Source organism: Notothenia rossii, assembly GCF_949606895.1.
Source record: "Notothenia rossii genome assembly, chromosome: 12".
Taxonomy (NCBI): Eukaryota; Metazoa; Chordata; class Actinopteri; order Perciformes; family Nototheniidae; genus Notothenia; species Notothenia rossii.
Window position 1 is genome coordinate 12,773,041 of NC_136911.1, and position 24,441 is coordinate 12,797,481.

Here is a 24,441-nt window from a genome sequence, read left to right on the forward strand (position 1 = left end):
GGGATGGGACTACCCTATAGGCCAGCCCATCCTTTATGAAAGTAACACACCCTCCACCATTTTGATTGCTAACTCTATCATATCTGATAGAGCTGAACCCTGGAATCATAAAGTCTAGATGAGGTTTTAACCAAGACTCTTGCACACAAATTACATCTGGCAATGTTTGTAACTCATAGACATATTTTTTAAACTCCTGTCCATTAGCTATGAGGCTTCTAGCATTCCACTGGAGTATGTGAATTACCATTAACAACATGCTAACCCTCATCCTGGTTGTCCGTTTCTCCCACATCTTTTGTTGCTAGTAATTCATGTATCTGGTCTGCTTTTATATCTCTAATGTTAAGGAATTTCTCCGCTGCCTGCACAATGGTTTTGATTCTGTCACTTTTCTTCTTCATCTGTGCTGCAACATTAATGGTATGGCAGATGAATGTCATAAAGTTGACTTTCTTTACCACGAGAATGCTATCATCTTCTTTAATTTCCACAGGTACTTGGCTTTGATTTGTAACCTGCCTTTCTGAAATGTTGCTACCACTCTGTACTAAGTTTCTTTGAACCCTTCCACTAGAAGCCTGATTGTTTGCTTCCGTTTCCCTAACCTTCTTTAGAGCTTCTGCATATGAGACTTTACTGAGTACTTTGACCCTCTGAGCTTCTCTGGCTTCTCTCTGCACTACACATCCACCAAACGCCGCACTGTGCTCTCCTCCACAATTACAGCATTTCATCTTTGCCTCTTTTTCACATTTCCCATACTCATGTTGGCCTCCACATCTCGCACACCTTAGTTTTCCTTTACACTGCATTGCTGTGTGTCCCATTCTTTGGCATGCATAGCATCTAAGTGGTTTTGGGATGAATTCCCTCACACTGTAGTTCATGTATCCTATTTGCACAGATTTCGGTATATTTTTCTCAAACTGAATAACTACTGAAAGTGTTTCCTTCAATGTGCCATCTCTTTTGCTCATAAGTCTGTTTGCCTCAATAACTTTTCCTCCTTTATTCTCCTTTTTAACATCATCCATAGACATATTAAGTGGAACTCCAGATATGACTCCTCTCAACATTGCCATTGCTCCTGGGATATGAGCCTTTATTTTTTCCCCACTGAGTGTCGTCATTTTAAGTATTTTTCCCTGCTGTTGCTTGCTGGTTGCTTGTATCAAAACTCGTTTGTTATTCATAAACTTGGCAAATTTGATTTTACCCATTTCTTTCTCAATTGATTTTGTCAGTTGAATCGGGTGGTAATGCCCACCATCCCGGTTGAATTCTATTATAACTTTCCACTCCTGCTCTAGTTCTGTATTCGAAATTGCTTGTTTTTCATTTTGACTGCCTTTTGGTTTTTTGTTTAAGCCTGCTCCACTCGACCAATCCGACCAACTTTGTGTTCTTGGTCTGCTAACTTTTTCCCTCAAAGCCCTTTTCTTCCTCACAGCTTTGGTTTCCTCCCATTCCATATCAGCTCTTTGGGTCCCATCTGAGCTGGTTGACATGATGATACAGTCAATGTACAGTTTATGCTAACCAGTCCAATGCTACCGTTTCTGTATGTTTCGATGATTTCCGACTCTCTCTGAACTTTCTGCAGCGTGTCTCCAACTTCACTTTCTTCTTCCGGCTTCCTCCGTCCGTTTCCCTCTCTGACCTCTCCCAGAAAACACTGCTTCAGCACGTTGACAGTTTTGACACCGCTACTTCCCATAATCCACTGCGAAGTCGTGACTTGCAGCTGGCTTCATTATAAATACATTTATCTATCACGGGGGCGGTCTCAAGTCAAGCTGGAGGTTTTCCCTTGAGCGAGGGCAGATCACGTACCAATCACTGCCCTCGCGTTTCAAACTGTCCGAAATGAATCGCTCCATCTGTATATATGTATATGTATATATGTATATACATATATATACATATATATATATATACATATATATATATATATATATATATATAATATACAATACACAGTAAGGGGGTGGGGCGAGTGTCTGAGGATTTCATCGGTGGATGGTCTGGTGGTTCCTCGGTTATCGCTCCTCGATACTCGGTCATCCGGCAGAAATAAGAGCCATGGGACGGTACTCAAGATGGCGCAGACATATCAACTTCCGGTGAGACCGAGGACCGAGGAGCGAGGAAATTAAAATAGTCGACCTGAGACGGGGCCAAGGAGGGGTATTGAGATGAGGCTCATGTCTCATTCCAGGTCCTGTTATTTCCTGCTTTGGTTATTTTTCCCGCCATCGTCAGCGTCTGCCCTGATTGTTTCCACCTGTGCCAACCATGGATGTATAATGGTGCCAACTTACCTCATGTATATATTGTCTTGTCTCCCCTTGTTAGTTGTCGGTTCATATTGTTCGTTCGTTCCATGAAGCCAGATCCAAGCCATAATTTAAAGGACTCAGTGTTTTGCCTTTTATCCTCCTTGTGAGCGCTTTACTTTTGACAGTTTGTTATATCCTCTGGAAGAGTGATTTTGTTTTTGCAAAGTAAAGATTATTTTCTTCAAACCTTTTATGTCTCTGGGTTGTGCATTTGAGTCCTCATACTATTGAGTCAAGATTCCTAACAGATTTTAATAACTTTATACATTGATACTGTATATGTAAATGTTGTGTTCTTTGTTCGTTCCAAAAAATCACCACAGCTTTCAAAATTCACAATGAAACAGATGAGCCAAAAACATTTAAGGCTGATAAAATATCTATTTTTTTATTCTAACATGTACCTTTCATGCCACAATCTCCTCCTATGCTTTGGATAACAAAGTTGAGCTTCTTGAAAATGTCAACAACTGGCGAGAAAGGTCCTAATGCCATTGGAAATAAGGTCCACTTTCAGCTCAATTCAAGGACAGCAACAGGAGAACAGAAATGAATAGTCAAATTTAACTTCCAAAATGCTTTATGCACAATAACACTCAGGTAATATTGTTTATTTTCTCTTTTTAGAATAAAATTATATTTGAATAACATTTACACATCAAGTTGACGAGACTGGGATCTCAATCACAATAACACGGGAAATGTAATTTATGAAATCCAGTGAGGAACCTTCAAAATGTCAAAATTACCATCTGGAACAGAGCTATCATGGATAGGGCTGCAAATAAAATCTTTACATGCACTGGAACGTAACACAAATGGAATTCAAATAAAATGTGTTATTGTACTTCAGAATGTATCAGTTCGTAAGCCCTGTTTTCTGCATTAGACCGTTTTACCCCAATATATAATTATAACATTGCTCAGGCTTGCCTTCAACCTTGAAATATGTATCCACTCATGTAAACCTAGGGTAAATGAGAAAGCACTTTCAATAAAACACAGCTGTTTCTGTACTGGTTAATACATTTCCTTCATCAACCATTCCCAGACTTCTTATAAGCAATGATGCATGCAGATTCTGTACATTTTGGCATGAGACCATTGGGAATATTTCTAGAGAATGGTTAATATTTTGTATGTGAAACTTTAAAATTCCTTCAGTATGTCAATCACAAATTACGCCTAGCTAACATTAAGAAGTATCAATTTCATTCATATGTTTTTAATATAACAGCTGCTATTTTGGGAATAATACATATTCACTCTTCATGAGAGTTAGATGAAAAGATAAATACCACTTTTATTTATATCTCATAAAATGACAACTTCTAGTTTTTACACTTTTGGTTAAGTGAACAACTGAAAAGAGTGTCAGAGGAGCTATTTTTCAATTTTTTCACAAAGCTAGTCTATCTGTTTTCACTTGCTATTAGTCGTTACACTTCATGATTGAATAAGAGTGGACACATTGTCTCTTCCAACTCTCAAGAAGAAGTTAATAGGTTTACTTCCCAAAAACACGCCATTCCTAAAAAAATTACCTATATTTCATAAATGAAGTCCCACTTATGAAGGTTTTCTGACAAAGTAAGGCACAGTGACTTAAACAAGTTGATGCTTCTGTTTTTGAAAACAAACATTTGATAAAACTGCAAAACAGTGTTAAACATAGCCAGCATCACTGAAAAACAAAAAATAGAGGGTACGAGATGAAAAACAGGGCAAACATGCATACCAAATGAAATATATCTATAATATCCGAGTGAATGTTTGTGTGCTATTTTACAAACTGTAATAACAATAGACACATCCACAGTCCAACATGAAAGTTCTTGACAACTTTAAAAATAGTAACATTTCCTGTATCGCGACAATTCCAGACACTCTGAACACTGTTAACCAGTGTTCTTCACCTGGCGTCTGATTTTTAATAATATACAAGCCCACAAGTTATGTGCTATAAGGTGTCCCTTGTCCTCAAAGCTTGAAAGTCTGTGTGAAAGCTGATGCTCCGTCTTCTTTGCTTTTAAGGAGCCAGTCCAACCTGCTGTAAAGTTTAATCAATCAGTACATTTTATTTTGTTGTTGGCTCTCTCAAGGGCCATTTGGATTTCAGGGCAGAAGATGAAAGGATGGATGTGGGGCTATATCCGTCATCTGCTGTAGCGGCAGTCTCAGGTTCAGAATGCGGACACAGGGTGTCCAAATACTAGATTAGGTGAGAACAGACAAGAGTTGCATATTGTGGACAATTGTATTCCAGTGTTGTGCTTGGGCACAGGGACAGGATGGAGGTAAGGTAGCATGAATAGTAAGGATTAGGGGCACATGAGCCTCAGGCAAAGCTAGCCCTCATCTTCGCTCTCCTCTTCCAGGGCCTCCTCGAACACTCGTTCTGGTAGCCTGAAGCATTCCTCGAAGAAGTTCACCAGGGACTGGCTGAGGTGCTGCTGTGTTGCCTCACTGTGAATGAAGTGGCCTTCATCAGGGTAGATCTGAGATCCAAAGAAAAGGTGAGTGAGACACTGCTTTTTACATAATTGTCTGTCACAGACATATCAGTGACTACTATTGCACATAATTATATTTTATATGGTTAGATATATTTCATTTGTATCCAAGAAAAGTTTACGATTTATATAAAACAATCTTGACGGGACAATTGAGGGTCCTCCACGGACACTTTGATCCAAATACATTTGCAGATTAACTGGAGAAATTTTAAACTGTGAAACTGATGGCAGAAAGATGGAAGGAGAGAGAACCAGTGAGAAATAGTGAACAAAAAAGGGAAATATTACCTCGTACATATTTAGTATGAATAGATATAAAGGGCTAATTTGAAAAAAAAGATAATTAAAGCTGCAAGCAGCGTTGAGCGGGTCTTCAACGCTCCGCAGGCTGTTGTCCGCACGTCGACGTGTGTGTCTAGGTGTCTCGAGAACTCGGCCGTTGGCAAACGTGGGAAGTTTCAGGCCAATCGGACAATGTCTTTGAGTTACAGCAGTAACACAAACATTGTGTTTGATGGCGGGTGATCTGTCGCCATGGCAACGGCATTTGATGACACCCCATAATAGGGGTTTCACCAACTAATCGACTAGTCGACTAGTCGACTACCTTTACCACTAGTCGGCGCTGTAGGCCCTAGTCGACTAGTCGTGGGAAAAAATGGAGGTAAACGAGGTGCTGCAAAATGCTACAAAACACGTCCGACATTCTTATGTATGGCAGTACTTCAACGAAGATGTAACCAACTCCAAAGTGAAGTGTCAGTTGTGTACAGCTGTACTGAAGTACAATACAAATGCATCTGCTATGCGCAACCATCTGAAGATGAAACACCCGCTGCCGACAGCTAGCACTAGCAGTAATGCTAGCACCAGTGAGCAACGGACCGGCGTCAGCACTGAACAGAGGCAAACGGACAGCAAGAAAACACGGGTCAACAGTGATGCGGATGATGAGCTACGGGATTACTGCCAGCGGACACCGCATATCCCCACAATGGATAATCCACTGGAGTGGTGGGCAGAAAACGTGCACCGCTTCCCCCGCTTTCGAGGAGCTACCTGGCTATTCCAGCCACAAGCACCCCGAGTGAGAGGGTTTTTTCCCTGGCAGGCAACACTGTCACCCGAAAGCGGTCAAGCCTCCTTCCCTCACATGTCGATGCGTTGGTGTTCAAACCAAAAATATGGAAAGGTGGACGTTATCGTGGAGGACAGCGAATAAAGTGTTGCGCAATGCGCTGTTGCGCACTGGATTTATGTGGCATTTATGTAAACAAGAGTTTTTTGCTGTCGATTTTGGTGAGTCCAGTGTTTGTTATTTACTCAGCCATGTAACAAAAATTAAAATGCAGTGTTTAATGTTACTGTATGAGTTCCAATAGAAAATACAGTTGTAAACCTCTCTTTGTGTGTCTCTATTATGACGTAACGACTAGTCGACTAGTCGACTACTATTTTGAAATACTAGTCGACTAGTAAATATTGGTAGTTGTGAAACCCCTACCCCATAATATGCTTAGATGTGTTGAGGGCCGCATCGTTATAAAACCTGTGAAGTTTTGTGCCGTTTGGAGCATGTTAACTGGAGTTCTGAGAAAACCGTGTTACCATAGCAACGAAATTTGAGGAAATCTCAACACTGACACATATATGTCTCGAGGGCTTGACGGTTAGCATATATGTAAAGTTTGAACAGTTTTTGACTGTTTACACAGGACTTATAGCAATATGGTGCTCAACGGCGAGGGGTGTGTTGCCATGGCAACAGCTTTTGGGGTGTTGAGGGCCGGACCATTAGCCATCATCTGAAGTCTGGTGCCGTTTGGACGATTTTCCATTGAATTAGGACAACACTGTGTTTCATGGCAAGGGATCTGTTGCCATGGCAACGGCACATGATGACATCCCATAATTGGCATAGAGCTGTTCAGGGACGGACCACTAATGATAGTCTGAAGTCTGGTGAAGTTTGGACCATTTTCCATTGACTTAAGACAACATTGTGTTTTATGGCGAGGCATGTGTTGCCATGGAAACGGCATATGGTGACATCCCATAATTGGCGGAGAGCTGTTGAGGGCCGGACCATCAATGATAGTCTGAAGTCTGGTGCAGTTTGGACCATTTTCCATTGAGTTAGGACAACACCGTGTTTCATGGCGAGGGATCTGTTGATGGCCGGACCATTAGTGATATTCTGAAGTCTGGTGCCGTTTGGACGATTTTCCATTGAATTACAACAACCCCAGGTTTTTTGGCGAGGGACGCGTTGCCATGGAAACGGCATATGATGACATCTCCTAATTGGCATAGAGCTGTTGAGGGCCGGACCATTAATGATAGTCTGAAATCTGGCGCCGTTTGGACGATTTTCCATTGAACTACAACAACATCGTATTTTTTGGCGAAGGATTTGGCCATAGAAACGGCATAAGGTGAGATCTCAGATTTCACTTAGAGCTGTTGAGGCATGGGCCGGTGATATAAAAGTGAAGATTGGGGGACGATGGGACCGTGTCCATTGGAGTTACAGCGGCACCGTGTTTTATGGCGAAGGATCCGTTGCCATGGTAACGGCAAATTAAGTAACATCAGATTTGACCTAGAGCTGTTCAGGGCTGCAGTGTTAACCATCATGTGAAGTTTGGTGGCGTTCTGAGCTTGTCAGTTGGCGTTATGACATCATCGTGTTCCATGTCGAGGGACCGCCTAGCATCGAGCGAACGCGAACTTTGGCGCCAAATCACAGATACGCCGTGCAAAAGTAAAAAAAACTGCGTGATAACAATTTGCCACCCATGTCTCGAGATAATACCCAACGAATTTCGAGTCGTTCGGAAAAACGTGATAAATCGCGTTTTTCCAACGCCAAATTCAAAATGGCCGACTTCCTGTACGTTATTTTATACCCCTCCAAGAGGCTTTTTGGTTTGTCTCCGCACCCTAGATATGCGTATCGAGTTTTGTTCGTTTACGTGAAAGTTAAAGTAGGGGGAGTTAACGTTAAAAACGGAAGTGGGCGTGGCCTACGCAATTTTTTACGCAAAGTTCCGGAACCAAACTAAATTGATCATAACGATATCAATTATGCGAGTTGCAGTCACGTGGGCTCACGCGGCCTATCAGCCGCCATGATTTCCGAACCTTTTCTGTGCTTTTGCCGGTCGTTTTCCCTGTTTTTGGGTGTTCTTCGCAGGTTTATCAGTCGCTGCACGACCGATTTCAATAGGGTCTTCGCCGACCTAGGTCTCAGACCCTAATAAGCCATTGCCCCCACAAAAAAGCGTTTGGATCTAATAAAGGCTATAATAATATAAGCAATATAATGAAGATTATTTTCACAAGTAACAAAAGTGTACAGTACTACAAAATCACTTTAAAATCGAAGACTGTATAGGTTTAAATATATATATGTACAGTATATGTTTTAAACTGATTCCGTTTTCAATAGGTCATGCAGATACTAGTGAATGGTTTCACTATTGTATAATTATGTGTTTTATTGCTCAAGACTTTGCAATCAGGTTCTTTAAAAAGGTCCAATATAAATTAAGTTATTTTTGTATTATTATTATTCTGCTATTCAATGCATTTGGTTTAAGGGTGAAAAATAACGTTATCTGATTCATCTTGTGCGTTTTGCCCACCTGTGTCCAACTCGTCATGATTCCAAGTTCATTAGTGACAGTTTCTCATATATTATGTTCCTTCCTTCCTACGATTGACTTCATGCAGTCAGTGTAAATGAATATTAATAATGGTCGTTTAATTTACTATTGATAGGCGTTTAATTAAGCCTGCAAAAGGTCCGCCATATTTCGAGTTCAGAATGATTTATCAAGGGAAACCGGTATAGGATGTGTGTGTGCACTGTTATACGTCTGAATATTTTCAGGCACTTCAGGGTTTCATCCAAATGCAAACTTTTCACGCAAATCCTGCAACGGCACTGCATTTTAGGGACCCAAGCCAGCTTGCAGAAATATTCAAATTAACCATTTTTAAAATAGGCAAAACAAACCACATTTATATTGAATTAAAAAAACTGCATGATTTTTGTCAAATATTGTGTGGGATCAGAAAAAAGTACTTTTGATTATCCATAGAAACCATTTGCATTGAGATATCATGAGTAGAAAGGTGATACAGATGCTGTGCGCTCTGTAACCCTTCTATCAGTCCAAAATCAGCTCGTTATCGTATCCTAAATTGATTAGTCCTGGTGTTAATGCGGGATGCCTACAAAGGTGGGTCTGATAATCTCATGATGTGGAATGAAGGCATTGGGAGGGATACTCCTCAGACTGCTGTGGGATCCCACTGTGATCAAAGAACTCCCAGTGGTTGGCAAATAACTGAACCAGGCAGAGAAATTGTCATCAGCAGGAGTTAAAATTACAGAGGAATACACACGTAAAACCACATACCTGTAACGTATAGTTGGCCTTTTCATTTATGAGCTGGCTGATGAATTTTGCTGTATGTTGGAAATGAACCTTTTCTGGAAAAAATATAATGATATATATGACAACATTTCAGGGATTTTTTTACTTCATGTAATGTTGAAAACTAGATAATAGATATATGGTTTTGAACATCTTTGTCCTACCATCAGCCGTTGGATGAATTATAAGAAACTTCTTATCCATGAACTGAGATGCTTTGTGTGCTAAATTTGCCATCTGAGGAGTAATGAGACACACAGCAACACATAAGATTAAATGAAATACGACAATAATTATGACGGAATTTGAAAAATCAGAATTAAAATGAAATCTTACTGTGTATGCCCTCGGATCAGGTTTAGGCAGCCCAAGATATCTCTCGGAAAATGCAGATGCTACAGGGTTAAGAGGGTTTCAATTACCAAAGGGTATCAAAACTTCATATAAATAACACATTTCGACAAGTAATTTCTGTCTTTTCTTTGGCCATTTTAAAAAGGTAAGAAGTACACTTTTCCATTTTTTAAAAATTCAAATATATCACCCTTCTAGATATTATTTAGTCTCCAAGCAGTTGTGGACTGTCTTAATTTGCATTCCAATTTTACAAATGATCATTGCATGCCATTCACCCCTCTGGCAAACACAGAGAAATCCAATGTATAGGAAATCAGTCACGCTGTGCTTCCAACTTCTTCCTTAATTTGCAGTGTCCTGACTTGGTACAGCTAACAGACTACCGTCTCTCATTTTGCGTCACTTTCAACACACACTATTATACTTTTCACAAATTTCATTCCTTTGTTAGCTTATGTGAGGTTGCTGTTGTTAACTTGCCACATTATGATTGAGCTCCTTTTTCACATACACGTACAAAGCGACAAAACTCCCAGATGCATATCTCAAAGTGCGAGATTATATATATATATGTCCTTCTACTTTCTGACAACACTGCCTAGATGAATATGCAGAGATAGCTTTTTGAAAGTAAAACAAAGTTCTGCCACAAAAACAGCTTACCGTATAATTCAAAGTCTGTAATGGGTGAGAGGACAGCAGCACACTTTACAGGGGATTCATCGCCCCGGACCAAACGGCTGGTCACAAAGCCTCCATATACCTGAGGTACAATAAACATGCATGTTATTACCTGAGGAGGAATGTACTGAGTGCACTCAATTCAATATTTGAAATGCTTGTACTTAAATGTAATGCAGGTTTTTACTCTACTTGTCTTACAGCTTTAGTTACTTTTCCTTTTATAATTTTTCCTACCCTCCCTGTAGAGTGAAAACCACACAATTCCAAAGTTGATTTTGAATGTTTGCAATATACCAAAGGATACATTTTTCCTTTATGGGTTTAGAAAAAAGATTCTACTGTAGGCTACTATAACTATTTAACACTAGAACGTACATATAAACCGCAGCTGTTTCTTGATTGTATGTAACTTTTTTTCAATAAAATATTCAAGTCTCCCAGTCCGTGAATTTTCCTGAAAGTCTGTTACTGTATGTAGCACCCTCATTTGTTAAAAATGGTCAATATCAAGTCAGATTGACAAAAATTGCCAAATAAGCGCCAGCTTGTAATATTTACCTTATAGAAAATGCAGTGATTCTTGCGCGTTAGTATAAACATGACGTGTTGCTATAGCAACGCCTGTTGTTTACTGCGGTTCCTCATAGAGATAGAGAGAGAGAGGTAGATAGATAGATAGATAGTTATAGATAGATAGAGAGAGAGATAGAGACACAGCAATATTTTATACTTCATGCTATCTGCACTATATATCATATGAAAGCTGAGAGAGTCCACCGATTTTATTGGTATAAGTTTCATCACTGTGCGATCAAAACTCACTGTGAACCCTGTCTTCTATTATGATAAATAAAGGAACATTGTACCTTGAAAATCAATGCATGCAGCGGGTACATTTTATCCGTTGGGGGTTTTAGGTATACAGCGACCCCTGGTGGTTCTAGTGTTAAAACCCCTTGAAAATATTTTTCGTGTCAGAACTTCTGAAAGGTTTACTTTTTAGAGATATATACGTGTGGCAGTTGGGTGTGATTATAACGCAGGCTGCTGGACAGATGGGAGTGGCTCGGCTGGAGACCAGCCAGGTGATCTGACTCAGGTAATGGGTAAAAAAAAACATGCTGGTAACCTGCTTCTGGGTTGCAAATGGTCAGTTTAGCTTAGGAAGGTTCCTAACCGAGTTAAATGACACAGAAGCACCTAAGTGGCAGCAATGATAAGAGCTGTTCAAATTCTCTAGATCAGTGGTTCTCAAATGGGGATACGCAGACCCCTAGGGGTACGTTGGAGTACTGCAGGGGGTATGTGAGATTTATTTTATGTTAAAGAAAAAAAAACGTAATTAATGCATTTAAACAAACTACTAATAGTAGATTAACTACTTTCTTCTAAAGTTTACAGTAATTCAGGATAATAAAATGGGGAAAAATAAACGGGGTGCTCTCTTTTCCTCTCTCTCTCCGCTCAACGGTTCGTCACAGCGGCGGAGCCGTGATGATGCAGAGCTGCGTGTTCTCCGTCAGCAGCAGCTGATCTGATCTCTGATCCCTCTCTCGCGTCCGGTTAGACTTGACTCGCGTTTATGTCCAAATATATCAGATCTAGCTAGTTCTAGTTAATGATATTACTGCCTGCTTATCAAAGGACCTAAACAATAAGTGTTGCTTGGCAAAGGCGTGTGGCCGCAAAGTATAGCGCAGCATTATGCATATGTTTATTTGAGGGGTCAAAATCCCATGCTCATGAAATGTTCATATATTTTTTTCTCTTCATTCCCCACGCCCCAAAATAAATAAAAAAATACTAATTTTAGGAAAAGTAACAACGTTTGAGCAATGTGGGCTTTATATTAACAGAGTTAGGCTACACATATTTCAAAACGTGTAATAACTGCAGTTGCCTCCCTCTCAGAATGACAAAGATCCTCAAGCACAAGCCCATGTTTCTCACTAAATTGTAAGTACAAGTTATTAAAAAGATCAGTTCAATGCAACTAAAGTCATCTTTATTATTAATAATAACATTTGCATAGACATTTTCAGGGGCGGACTAGCCATCTGTATAATTTCCCCGCAACGAGGCAGGAAGCACTGGACTGACCTTTACGAAAGGAAAGGAGAAAATGATGTCCCACAATACCTTGCGGCCCAACATTTACCGTGACACAACAATCGTCCGTTCACAGAGACAACTGGCCTTGACCCAGAATTGCTTATCATGACAGTTACGTTGCTTATTAAGCGTTTTAAAAGTTATACCTTAACTTGCCAAAGTGCTTTTTTTGAACAATCAACATTATAATAAACAAAAAGGCAAAATAGGAAAGTTACTTTTTTACTGTTAAAAGGGTACCACTTTACAATAAGACTTCCCTTATAAAGGATTCATAAAGGGTTTATAATTAGGTTATGAATTAGGTTGTAAACACTTTATTAATCATTAACAACCATTTATAAACCAGTTCTATACATCTTGCCAAACAGGCTCACTATTTGGCAAGATGACTAAGCCTTATATTGGCTACTTAGCGAGAATCAACTCAGTGAACAACAGATACCAAGGATGCTGGCTGATGAAGAAGATGAAGTAAGCTAGGAAGCCAATATAACGGCCCGTCTACACTACAGGCATCAAAAAATCTTGAAGCTGGGCGTGTCTGAAGTTTGGCAATTTTTTGCGAGCAACGCGACCAACAACCAATTACATGAATCTCCCGCCCCCGACATACAAAGCAATAGCAATGTTAAAACGAAGTAAACTGGATATAAACTCTCCAAACAGGCAAAAAACCTACCAGTTTCACCCACTGTCTCTGCCACCTCCCTCCATGCCTGGTTCCTCCGGTTTGTATCCCTGTAAATAGTTCTGGTCGTAAAGAACCGGGTGATTTGCTACCGTAATATCTGGTTTGGAATATGAGGAAATGAACTGCGGTCTGGCTCTCCCAGCTTGCACGCGGTTTGATTGGCTAGCGCTTGCACTGGCGGGATTTGCATAAACGGGATTTGATTGGCTGATGCCAAGCATTGAGCCTCAAAAGTTGAACATTGTTCAACTTTTGATGCCGATAGATGCTCGTGATGCTTGCAAAGCCATGCCATGCTCCCCACAATGCAGTTCGGCGAAGATTAAAAATCTTATACGTCACCCCATTCAAGTGAATGGGCGAAGCGTTGAAAGCATTTTTCGATGCCTGTAGTGTAGACGGGCCGTAAGGCTTAGCAGTACAGATAAATGTTGGCTCCCTATTTGGCAAACAACCGGTCACAGTTGTCCTGTTTATCTCATTTCTTATAAAAGCTTATTAATGACTTATAAAGTGTTCACAACTTAATTAATTAATGAATTACAAACTATTCGTAAACCCTTTATAAGGCTAGTCTTATTGTAAAGTGGTACCGTTAAAAGATTTAAAAAAAAAAGGTAAACATTTCACAGTGTGACTGAGCGGTATGGGGTTTCTTAAGCTTTTTAAATCATGTTTGAATTGTGATATACACAGTGAAAGATGTTAAGGCCTAAGAAGTTTACAATAAATACACATATACCGTATATATAACATCTGCTGGCGGATCATAAATATGTCAGAAAGTGTAAGTAGGGAGGCTTTGGTTCAATGCGTTAGTGCGCTGATCTTCGGCTCAGGGGAGCAATCGTTCCATCCCCCTGGACGTAAAACGTCCAGATGAGACAAAATACTGCTTTTTGATTCTGAGAAGCAGGTTACCAGCATGCTTTTATTTAGTGAGTCATTACTTGATTCTGATCACCTGTCTGGCCTCCGGATGAGCCACTACCATCTCTGCGGCAGCCGGTGCTCTAACCACAACACACTGCCACAATGTGGTTCTCACAAGACATATGATGGTTACTATTTTTTTTTCTTTTACTGATAATACTGCGATACTTTTAACTTATGCATGTGGAATAATTTTGTTTTGGAAATGCTGCAACATATTTTGTTTCTGAAGTTAAACCCCAAGAACAAATAGTACAACCTGGATATTAACGAAGACATGCATGATTATATTTTCACACAAAGACTATTCTTACCTTTCCAAAAGCTCCAACTCTGGTTTTGTCAACATAGGACTCTTTCAAAATAAAACTGCAAAAAAACAAACATTGGTTCTAGTTAGGAAGAACAATTCTGATTTTTGTATACACTGTCTCAGCATAGATAATGTTATGTTTGATTCATGCCATGAGTCATGAGGAATTCTGGCCCCAAATCTTTATTTGTACTCATGTTTACTTAAAGGTCCCATGTCATGGCCATTTCCACTGATCATAATTCCATTGTTGAGGTATAATAAAATAGAAAAATACTGTGCAATTTTCCAAACTCACAGTGGTTTCGCATACAACATCTCTGTAAAGTATGTGTATTCAGCAGTATTCACTTTCTCCACTAAACGGCTCGCTGCAGCTCCCCCCCCCCCCCTCCCTGTGGGCCCAGTGTGCTCTGATTGGTCGGTACGAATCGCGCTAAGCTCCGTCGAGGTGTGATTTCCTTGTTTAGCGATACACAGCCAAACACAGCCAAACTCAACCTGAACACACAAAGTCACAGCTGAAATAAAAACAATAAGTGTGGCTTGATATTGAGTAAGAAAAAGGTTTATAGGTTGATAAACGCTGAGAGAATGGGTCTGCAGAGAGAATTTTGCCGCGATCCCAACTGTCTGTTATCAGCCTGCAGCCAGGGAGGAGAGATCAGCAGAGCTGCATGCACTGAGTGTGTGTGTGGATTGGTCAATTTGGACCAATCAGCGGGGGCTTAACGTAACGGCTCCGCGGACGTAACGTAACGGCTCCACGGATTGGCCCATTTAGTTCTGGGTACGTGCTTTCGTAAGCACGTACCCGGAAGAATCAAATGGATGATGACGTTTCACCAACGAGGCGTTTTGGGGAGGTATTTTCTGTGTTAGAGTTTTACTCGCTACACGGTGTACTTTAAGGGTTTTGACTCTGCACACCGTTTACATGAAGAAAAACCTTCATAACACACAAGGGGACGGGTAGTAACCCGAAAAGCATGACATGGGAGCTTTAAAGTCAAGACAAGGTTAAAATATATCATACTTGAGTGCTGCCTTCTGATCCTGTTCCTCATACAACCCCAGTTTATTCTGGATCCGGTGGAGCAGGTTGGTGCCCTGGAAGCCACTACCTCGTCCGTCACAGCGTACCACAATCGCTCCGAAGCTGCTCACCAGCACTGTGGCCCAGTCTAAGTGGAACTGCTCCGCCACCGTCTGACCACCAGGTGTCCCATCGCTACACACAAACAACCAAAAACAACCAGATCAGTGTATTTAAGACTGCTTAAGGCAAAGCATTGTTTCTTTTTTTTCTCTTTATATCAAAAGATTACGCTGGGAATAAATAATAATTTGGTTTCTCTTTGGAAATTGTGGGTAATAAGCAGTTTCCTGTCATTGTCCAAATACATTATTGCTCTTATGTTCGTAATTTTGGGTTTACTATTTACTATGGGTACTGTATCTGTGAACTGACAATAGGCAACATGTACAGATTAGCATTAGGATGAAATAAAGCTAAAATGCAGCAGATATAACTTGTTCCAAGACAGTCACTTTAATAGAGTTAAATAATTGTAATTATTAGATAGGCATATGCGCTTGAGATGCAAACAAGCGTATTCCAAAAGGTGATTTCTAAAAAGTTTAGAATTATGCAAAAGATATATAAAATTACAAAATAAATGCTAGTAAAATAAAGGGGTGGACAGGAGGATTAGGATAAGTGTCTTTATCCCCAGTGTTATTATTATCCAAGAAGAGTGGAGAACAATATGCTTGATTAAAACTCAGTCCAGGAAGCCATGTTGGGTCAGCATTGCTAATGGACACACACTTTTTCCATGTCAAAATGATTAGACCAGTACTTCACACAAGTATGTGAAAAAATATGCTAATACGTACACCAACAGGAGCACAGGATAGTGTGATGTGTCCACGAAGCCGGCAGGTTTGAGGATCTGCATTGACAGAGCTGTAGTGTAGATACAAACAACTGTTATGCAAAACATAACATTGCAAACAAACATTAAATATGCTCCTTTAATTGAGAAACTCTACCGTATATTTTGAACCTTATTTATGTATTACCAGTTCATGATAAACGTTAATTGATACTGTATTGATACTATACCATCTAGATCTAGAAGAGGATTTTGGAGGATGGGATGTACAGTGGAATATATATATATATATATATATATATATATATATATATATATATATATATATATATATATATATGTATCATTGGAATATATGTCAGCAGGGCATGTTAACAATGGTATGTGATATTTACGGAGCCCTGGAGGGTTCGTAGAGAGACAAATAAATAAAACGTGGCCACGTTTTATTTAAATTGAGGCCACGCTTTATTAACGAGTTAATAAAGCGTGGCCTCAATTTAAATGTATTAGTTTTATGAAGAATAATGTCCGGTCGCCAGGGCGTGTGTGTGTGTGTGTGTGTGTGGGCATTTGTTTATGATAGTGTCGTTTGTTCCGGTGCACTCCGGCAGGACTATAGCACTACATCGAGATTAAGATTAAACACATTTCTTTCATTTGGGAATACACATATAACTATGGAGAAAAAGATTAGTGTAAATTACTGTTCGTGGTAATTTGAAAACAAATGCCGGTGGTGTCGGACAAACACAAACACACCGAACACGCACACACAGAGCGGAGCTGAGCACAAACACACACACACATCATGCGCCCTGGTGACAGGACATCTCCTTCATAAAACGAGGGGGAATACTCGATGTGTGTAGAGGTGTGTTCAGCCTCGATCTCTATTCAGTGGTTCTGATGAAGGGAAACACAGTGAAGTAACCAGTAAAAGGCACAGCTCTTTGCAGCTGGTGCTGCTCTTCTCACATTCTGCTGAGTTACACGTTTTAATATACAAAACGGGGCCACGCTTCATTAACTTTTGCGCACGAGTTAATAAAGCGTGGCCTCGTTGTATTTAAAGCCTGGCCACGCTTTATTAACTAGTGCGCACGAGTTAATAAAGCGTGGCCTCGTTGTATTTAAAGCCTGGCCACGCTTTATTAACTAGTGCGCACGAGTTAATAAAGCGTGGCCTCGTTGTATTTAAAGCCTGGCCACGCTTTACATCTCGTGCGCACAAGTTAATAAATCGTGGACACGTTTTATTTATTTCTCTCTCTGTGAACCCTCCAGGCCCCGTAGATATTGGATAGGTAAGAAGAAGTAAATCATCTCATGCCAAATCGATATTAAAACGTAAACGTTGCAGTTAACTACATTGTCCTGAACAACAGTGATTCCCAGACTGGAAGTTGTTACCCTAGGTTTTTTCTACAGTCTGTTTCTGACAACTATCAGATAACTTGTGTACATGGACTTGTCCACTAATGTGACTGTGGCTTTGAAACATGACACCTACTGTAGTCATCAATGTTGATCTCCTTGTATTCCACAGTGGGCATCTGCATGGAGTCCAGGGTCAGCCTCAGGTTGTCATTGCTCTCCAGGTTGTGTACTTCTGCAATACCTGTAGAAATCACAAAATTAACTAATAATGTTGCAGTAAACAAAGTTAACTGTATTAAGGTTTGGACAGTAAGATGGTTGGTATGATATCTGTTAACCAAGTCAAGCAAATTACAGTGTGCATAGTTTGAAAATATGTATGTAAAATTCATAGAAGAAAGCATCCCCACACTATATCAAAGCCTCTTATCATCTTTAAATTTCATCATGAACTCTATCCAAATACAAAGCAAATAAACATGTTAACTGAAACTGTATCCAGGATTCATTGTTAACATGTTAAGCACTACCTGCAAAACATAAGCATTGCATGGATGCAAGCTTTTTTAATCTTAATGTCAATATACATTTACATTTTTCCATGTAAAAAAGCCTTAAAAAAAAGCATACTCACTAGTTTTGTAGGTGAACATTTGGGAACAATAATTGGAAATTGAAATGGAACTTGAAATGGCAACTTTCTGGTTCCCAAGCAAAGTCCTCAGTTCAAAAGCTAAATACAAATATTCTACCAAATAACATCAAGAATGTTTTAACATAGTGGACATCATGGCGTGGACATCATATACATGTAGGTGAAGATGACAGACTGTCACACAAGCATACTGTAGTAATCAAATTACTGTTTGCTGATATTGATGTTGGGCAGGTTATAATTTAATGAGAATCCATTCTGAGAAGTAATTTGATTACTAGCAACATGCTGGACTTGGCTTGTAAACAAAAAGTCACTCAGGGCGCAGGTGGTCATTCCCCATTGTAAAAGAACCACGTCTGTCCCTTTTGAAAAGGTAATTTCCATTTTCAGTGATTATTTTACTGCCCACAAGGTCGCACATAATGTTATTAACATAATCCAGAGTTTTGTAAATGCAAATTAGTGATAAAGTTGGTAGAAATACTTACTCTCCCTGTCATGCGTCTCACTGTCTCCATCTCTCTGTGTCTTGTAAACAGCTACAAATGGGATGTTCCGTCCTTAAGAGAAAATCAGAATGTTTTGTCATTGTCAACACATCAGTGAGACATCAGGGAAATGTTTAGCATGGTTTAAACATCTTGTTTTAAACATTAAAAGGGATAATGTTTTAAAACAGAGAAAGACATCCCATTTAGTTTTTCTGTCTGAGAAAGAGGCAGTTTTTATTAGTAAGTTAGTTCCTTATTCAATTTATGTGATGCAAACTGAAATAGCTTTTCTTTACCTAAGCCAGCAAAACAGGCAAATTCCCTCAAACATAAGCTCTTAAACCTCAAATTGGAGGGAGAAGGGACAGCAAATTCAGTGATTAATGGATTAAACTAATTGGGAACACAGTGCTGGAACATTGTGGTTGCGCATGGTGTAAAGCTGAGGCACTTGAACCCTTCCTCCTTTCCTTCTTCCCACTCTCTCGTCCTCCTTTTGGAAATGATATAGCCTTTTCACATTTCATTTCATTTCAAACCTTTATTTATCCAGGTGAATCCCTTGAGATCATTGATCTCTTTTTCAAGGGAGACCTGCTCAAGTAGGTTCCACATGAAACATAAAAACATAAAACAACAGAACAACAAAAAGGACATCATACAGCATCATTACAGGGATTACAATTTACAATAACTACCCACATGAACAGGTACCAACAGCATCCGATTGTGTAGCATCCAACCAAGCTTTAAAAACATTTAGTGTCACCAGATTGCTCAGTTTCCATTTAATTGGCAGACTGTTCCAAGACAGAGGAGCTGCGCATCTAAATGCTATCTTCAACAGTTCTAGCAGTTGGCACATTTAATAAAACCACAGCATGCGATCTCAGGCAGTAGCCACTTACAATCGGCATGAGATCAGGGAGCAGATGTAAGATGGAAGTTTCCCTAACATGGCTTTGTATATACAAATGTACCCGTGACTGAGCCTCCGTACAGTTAGCGAAGGCAAACCAGCCCTTGCATACAGGGTACAGTGATGTGTTAATACTTTACAGTTTGTCACAAATCTCAGTGCGCTGTGATACGCAGCATCTAACTTGACCAGGCAATTGGCAGGTGCATTCATATAAATCAAATCACCATAGTCCAGCACAGGTAAAAATGTCACAGTGACTAGCCTTTTCCTGGCCTCAAGCGAGAAACAGGACTTGTTCCTGTAAAAGAAACCTAGCCTAACCCTCCGTTTTTTAAGCAGGTTATTGACATGAAGTTTAAAAGAGAGACAATCATCAAGCCAGATACCAAGGTATTTGTAACAGGCAACCACTTCAAGTTTTATTCCTTGCGTAGTTACAATATCTACAACAGGCTCTGGTGTCTTTTTAGCTTTTGAAAAGAGCATTACCTTGGTTTTATCAACATTTAAAAGAAGCTTTAGTTCAGAGAGCTGAGTCTGAATAATGTTAAAAACAGCTTGCAATTCAACAACAGCCTCCCTATTTCTTTCTAGGCAGGCTGATCTGGATTGCAAACATATGAGGTGAAGGACAATTGATTATCGAGTAATTTCTGGGGTCTCTAGAGAGGGTTTGATGGCATTATGGTCCTTTCCTGTTTGATCTGACTTTAGTTATGATAATTTAGTACCATTCACAGGTGACACAAAATAAATGGACGGGTGATTCATTGCTGTCATAGCTACCTTTGCAGTTGAGCAAGAAAAAGCTCATGTTGTGGCTGAAAGACCCACTGATGTAATCACAGCTGTCAGGCAAGGCACATGACAGACAGCGTCGATTGAATGAACCAAAGGTGTCCGCGCTATGGAGCAAAGAAGATGACGTTTAACTTCTAAATCTAAATCAGAAAAATTGTATCAACTTTCAAAACAACAATTCTTGACACTAAAGACTAGACTGTTACCTGTATAAATGTCTTCGCTTAGGACCGTCCTCAGTGCTCAAGAAGTATCTACATAGATATAACAGAGAAAAAAATGTAATGTAAGCAGATTTGAATCAAGCTTTAACAAGAGGTTATCCCTCAGCTTGAGGAGTGGGAAAAGGCACATGGAACACATTAGCAGTTACCAAACTACTCATTTTCATAAATGAATGCTGGAGTAAAAATGACAGATGAGTCAAGAGGTTTTGGATGTTGTTGTTCTAAAGTAACTTTAACATTGTGTATACATTAGGGTGAATGCAGCTGTGTGCATGTGAAATCATGTTTGCAAAGGTATGTTTAGGTCTGAAACCATGTAAGTGATGGAGATGAGTCACAACTCTCATGGGTTCAAAAGAGAAGCAGGGTGATTTTACGCTGTGTACATTTGGAGAGGTTTATTGTGTCGAACTCTACAAAATGCTAGAAGAACACAATTTGACTATAAAGCTGCATTCACATGATACGCAATTTGCGTCATCGCAACGGCGCACAGCCTTGTGGTGAAAACATTCATATTATGATTATAAAATATATATGATATATGTTAGGCTAACATTATAGACAATAGGAACAGGTTTGTTGTTAATGTGTGTGCAGGCCAAATCTCGAATAATGATAAAACCATCACTTTCAGACTTTTCTTTGATAATAATAAATGTAAAGAATGTATACCTACATAAAGCAATAATATAATTATGACATCAAGATGTGAGGATGGTGGTGATGCTGGTTTGTTTTAACTGATGCTGGTGGTGGTTTGTGGGTGCTCACATCAATTGGCTGTCCTCATTATAGGCCAGGACTTGGGTGACATCCCAGTCTCCAGACGTGATGGACTGTAGTGTGTCTGTACTGGTGTTGGGCTTTGGAGATAAACAGAAGCATTGCAAACATTGCAGTATTTTTATTGAATGGTGATAACTTCATCTAAAAACAATGCAAGTTTTGACGATATTGTTTTCAATGAAAATAAAATAACACAGGCTAGTGGGGTATTAAAAGTTGATGTAACGAAGTAATAAGGTTTAGCAAAATTGCATAAAACAAACATTTTGATAATATTGAAGTCACTGTTAATTAAGGTCCAACATATGGATTACTTATACAAAAACACTGGATAATAAACATAGTAATGTGACTCTTAACATACTGTATAATCTTACCTGGGAGATGGACATGGAAATGTGGAAGAACTTTCCCCTGCCGCCTTGAGGAATGGCACGGGTGAAAAACAATTTCAGCCCATCTCTGGAAAACAGAGGTTTCTCATTCTGAGGACACAGAGGAGATCATTCATACATTTTACTTAATGAAACATAGAGTTTACAAAAACATATTGAAATGGATTGGTAAATGCAAAAAGTGCACAAAAAAGTCCCCCATTACAATTCTGTACTAAAGCTTGCACAATTACCATGTATAATTTAAGAATGTTTTCAAATTGCTTTGCCAAACATAAGAATATATAGATAAACTTAACTTAATTCCAGAAATTAATAGTTCAATATAAGCAAGTGCGACATAATCAATAACTCCCATGATAAATAATAAGAGTCATTATTCTTACCTGTCTGTGGAGCCATCCTTCACTTTCATCCTCATGTTTCTGTAAAACAGGTGTTTTATTTAGTGTATGAAAACATCCCAGAGTTCATTTGACACCCACACACCCACACACACAAACCTTTGTGCAGACGCCTGTTGTGGCCTCACACAGAGTGAGTATAGAGATGTTCTGGGCTCGGTTCAGCCAGTTGATGGCCAGTTTGGTGGTGGTGGCCCATCTCACCATGGTCACATAGTACTCACTGACAAACACAGAAAAAAAACAAAAACAAACAATCACTGACACAAAAATGTTTGACAGTGTAGAAAGGGATGTCCCATTATGGTTTCTAGCAGAAAATGTTTGATGTGAGAGCAACATCTGAGCCACAGAAAGAAAGGAATACAAAAATTAACATTACTACGAACAGAGTAGGGCATTAAGTGTATTGGCGCTAATTATGGGACCATTTAGTAAAAATATGTCAATGAAGTAATTAAATGTACAGAATCTTTTCACGAGAAAAAAATGCTGTTACAAACATCATTAGAAGACTCAGCATCAGTAAATGAATATATGGAGAGAGATTAAACACATGATAGAATATATGAATTTAAATTAAATATGCATGAGGTGTAAATATGCATCACTTGACTGAATGCAGATTGATCTGGTTGATAGTTGAATGCCTCACCCCATCCTTGGATCATCAGGTCTCCTCATCTCGATGGTGTGAAGTGGGCCATTAAGATTCACAACATACAAGGTTATAACAGGGTTCTCCTCACCAGCCTTAATGGGAGAAGGAGAAATTAGACATATAACATCTGAAATCTAAAGAAAATATGTATTCTAAAAGGGAAAAACTGTGCACCTTAGGGTAGTGGTACTCTTTTCCTGTTGGGTAGGGTGTGCCTGTAAACATGGGCAGCTCCATCCTGGGCACCAGGGTGTCATTGATGGTGGCGTAAGCTAACCTGGCACCATCAGGGGACCACCAATGGGCAATTTGAGACTGGAAAATCTCCTCTGAAAGAATGAGAACAAAATCACCCTCAATCATAATGATAGTGATTTAAAAAATCTCAGGCAGCAGAGACACATATTGATTATATTTCTTCCAGGCAACAGAATCATATTAATGTTGCTTCTCAGGGTTAAACAAATGTACAGGTGGAATGGGGAAAATCTATTTAAAAATGTATAAAATGGTATCATCAGTAGTATTCTTTATCTTAGCCTTTCTCTTTGTTCACAGAAGCTCGTTAAATTACTCATGCATGCATGTTAGCAGAATCATACAGGATTTATAGATGTTATGTTGAGAAGTTTTTGATTACACAACAGTCAACAATACGGTATGAACAGTTGCTTGAGCAGTACAAAGTGTCGAAACCCACAGTACCCAGTGACAGAAGAAAAATGCCAGATAATCATAAAACATTTAATCAAATACTGCTAATACAGTTACTGAGTTATTGAATCTCCTCTTAAAAGGACACAGATTCTAGCTAAATGTGGCAAGGTTTACATCCACCCTTTGAGCATTACAGTTTACTAACTCTTCCCTGACTTGCTATATTTTTTCCCTCTCTATCTCTCTCTTAAACCTACCAGTATCAAATATTGAGGTCATAAATCACAACAACTTTTAATCTTAGTGCAGCCTATCGTCCAAAATAGATCACAGCAAGATTTCCTACAAATGAAACAAATTTTCTGCTGGTACAACTTCGTCTTTTTTTTTTAAAGCAAAAAACTCACGTCGCCTTCTTTCTCAACTTGCAATTTAGAGGGTTCCTTTGAGACCCTTTATGTGCAGGTGTGTATTTAAAATCATCTTGCATCACGCATTCTCTTGTTCAGAAGACAGAGTGGAATTAATATGGATAAAAGCAGTCTATGTCCTTCATCTCTATTATTACACACGCACGCATGCACGCACACACGCACCATTTATTGAGTAATTATGCTAATTAAAGCTCACTGAGGGAACTTTTTGACAACATTAAGCATAGTCGTGACAATTCTAATTCATTATTAAGTCTGTGGCGATGACCTAAAAAAAGCTTTACTTATTGTCGCAGCTTGCCACTAGCTATACTTATTGCAACTTTTG

General features: G+C 39.3%; 1 protein-coding gene across 2 annotated transcripts in view; it reads right to left on the reverse strand.

Moving 5' to 3' along the window:
• Window positions 1-2,904: 2,904 nt before the first annotated feature.
• Window positions 2,905-24,441, reverse strand: part of LOC307026621 (A-type potassium channel modulatory protein DPP6-like) — a 352,894-nt gene continuing 331,357 nt past the window's right edge. For both annotated transcript variants that reach the window (XM_079662165.1, XM_079662164.1), the window contains exons 9-26: window positions 23,197-23,351; window positions 23,017-23,114; window positions 22,461-22,584; window positions 22,344-22,382; window positions 21,940-22,047; window positions 21,548-21,639; window positions 20,753-20,800; window positions 20,532-20,650; window positions 18,821-18,892; window positions 17,808-17,915; window positions 16,296-16,365; window positions 15,433-15,627; window positions 14,398-14,452; window positions 10,324-10,423; window positions 9,640-9,698; window positions 9,468-9,540; window positions 9,286-9,359; window positions 2,905-4,840 (exon numbers count right to left, since the gene is read on the reverse strand). In XM_079662165.1, coding sequence (XP_079518291.1) covers window positions 4,691-4,840; window positions 9,286-9,359; window positions 9,468-9,540; window positions 9,640-9,698; window positions 10,324-10,423; window positions 14,398-14,452; window positions 15,433-15,627; window positions 16,296-16,365; window positions 17,808-17,915; window positions 18,821-18,892; window positions 20,532-20,650; window positions 20,753-20,800; window positions 21,548-21,639; window positions 21,940-22,047; window positions 22,344-22,382; window positions 22,461-22,584; window positions 23,017-23,114; window positions 23,197-23,351 — 1,739 coding nt within the window. In that variant the 3' untranslated portion in view covers window positions 2,905-4,690. The remainder of the gene's footprint in view (window positions 4,841-9,285; window positions 9,360-9,467; window positions 9,541-9,639; window positions 9,699-10,323; window positions 10,424-14,397; window positions 14,453-15,432; window positions 15,628-16,295; window positions 16,366-17,807; window positions 17,916-18,820; window positions 18,893-20,531; window positions 20,651-20,752; window positions 20,801-21,547; window positions 21,640-21,939; window positions 22,048-22,343; window positions 22,383-22,460; window positions 22,585-23,016; window positions 23,115-23,196; window positions 23,352-24,441) is intronic.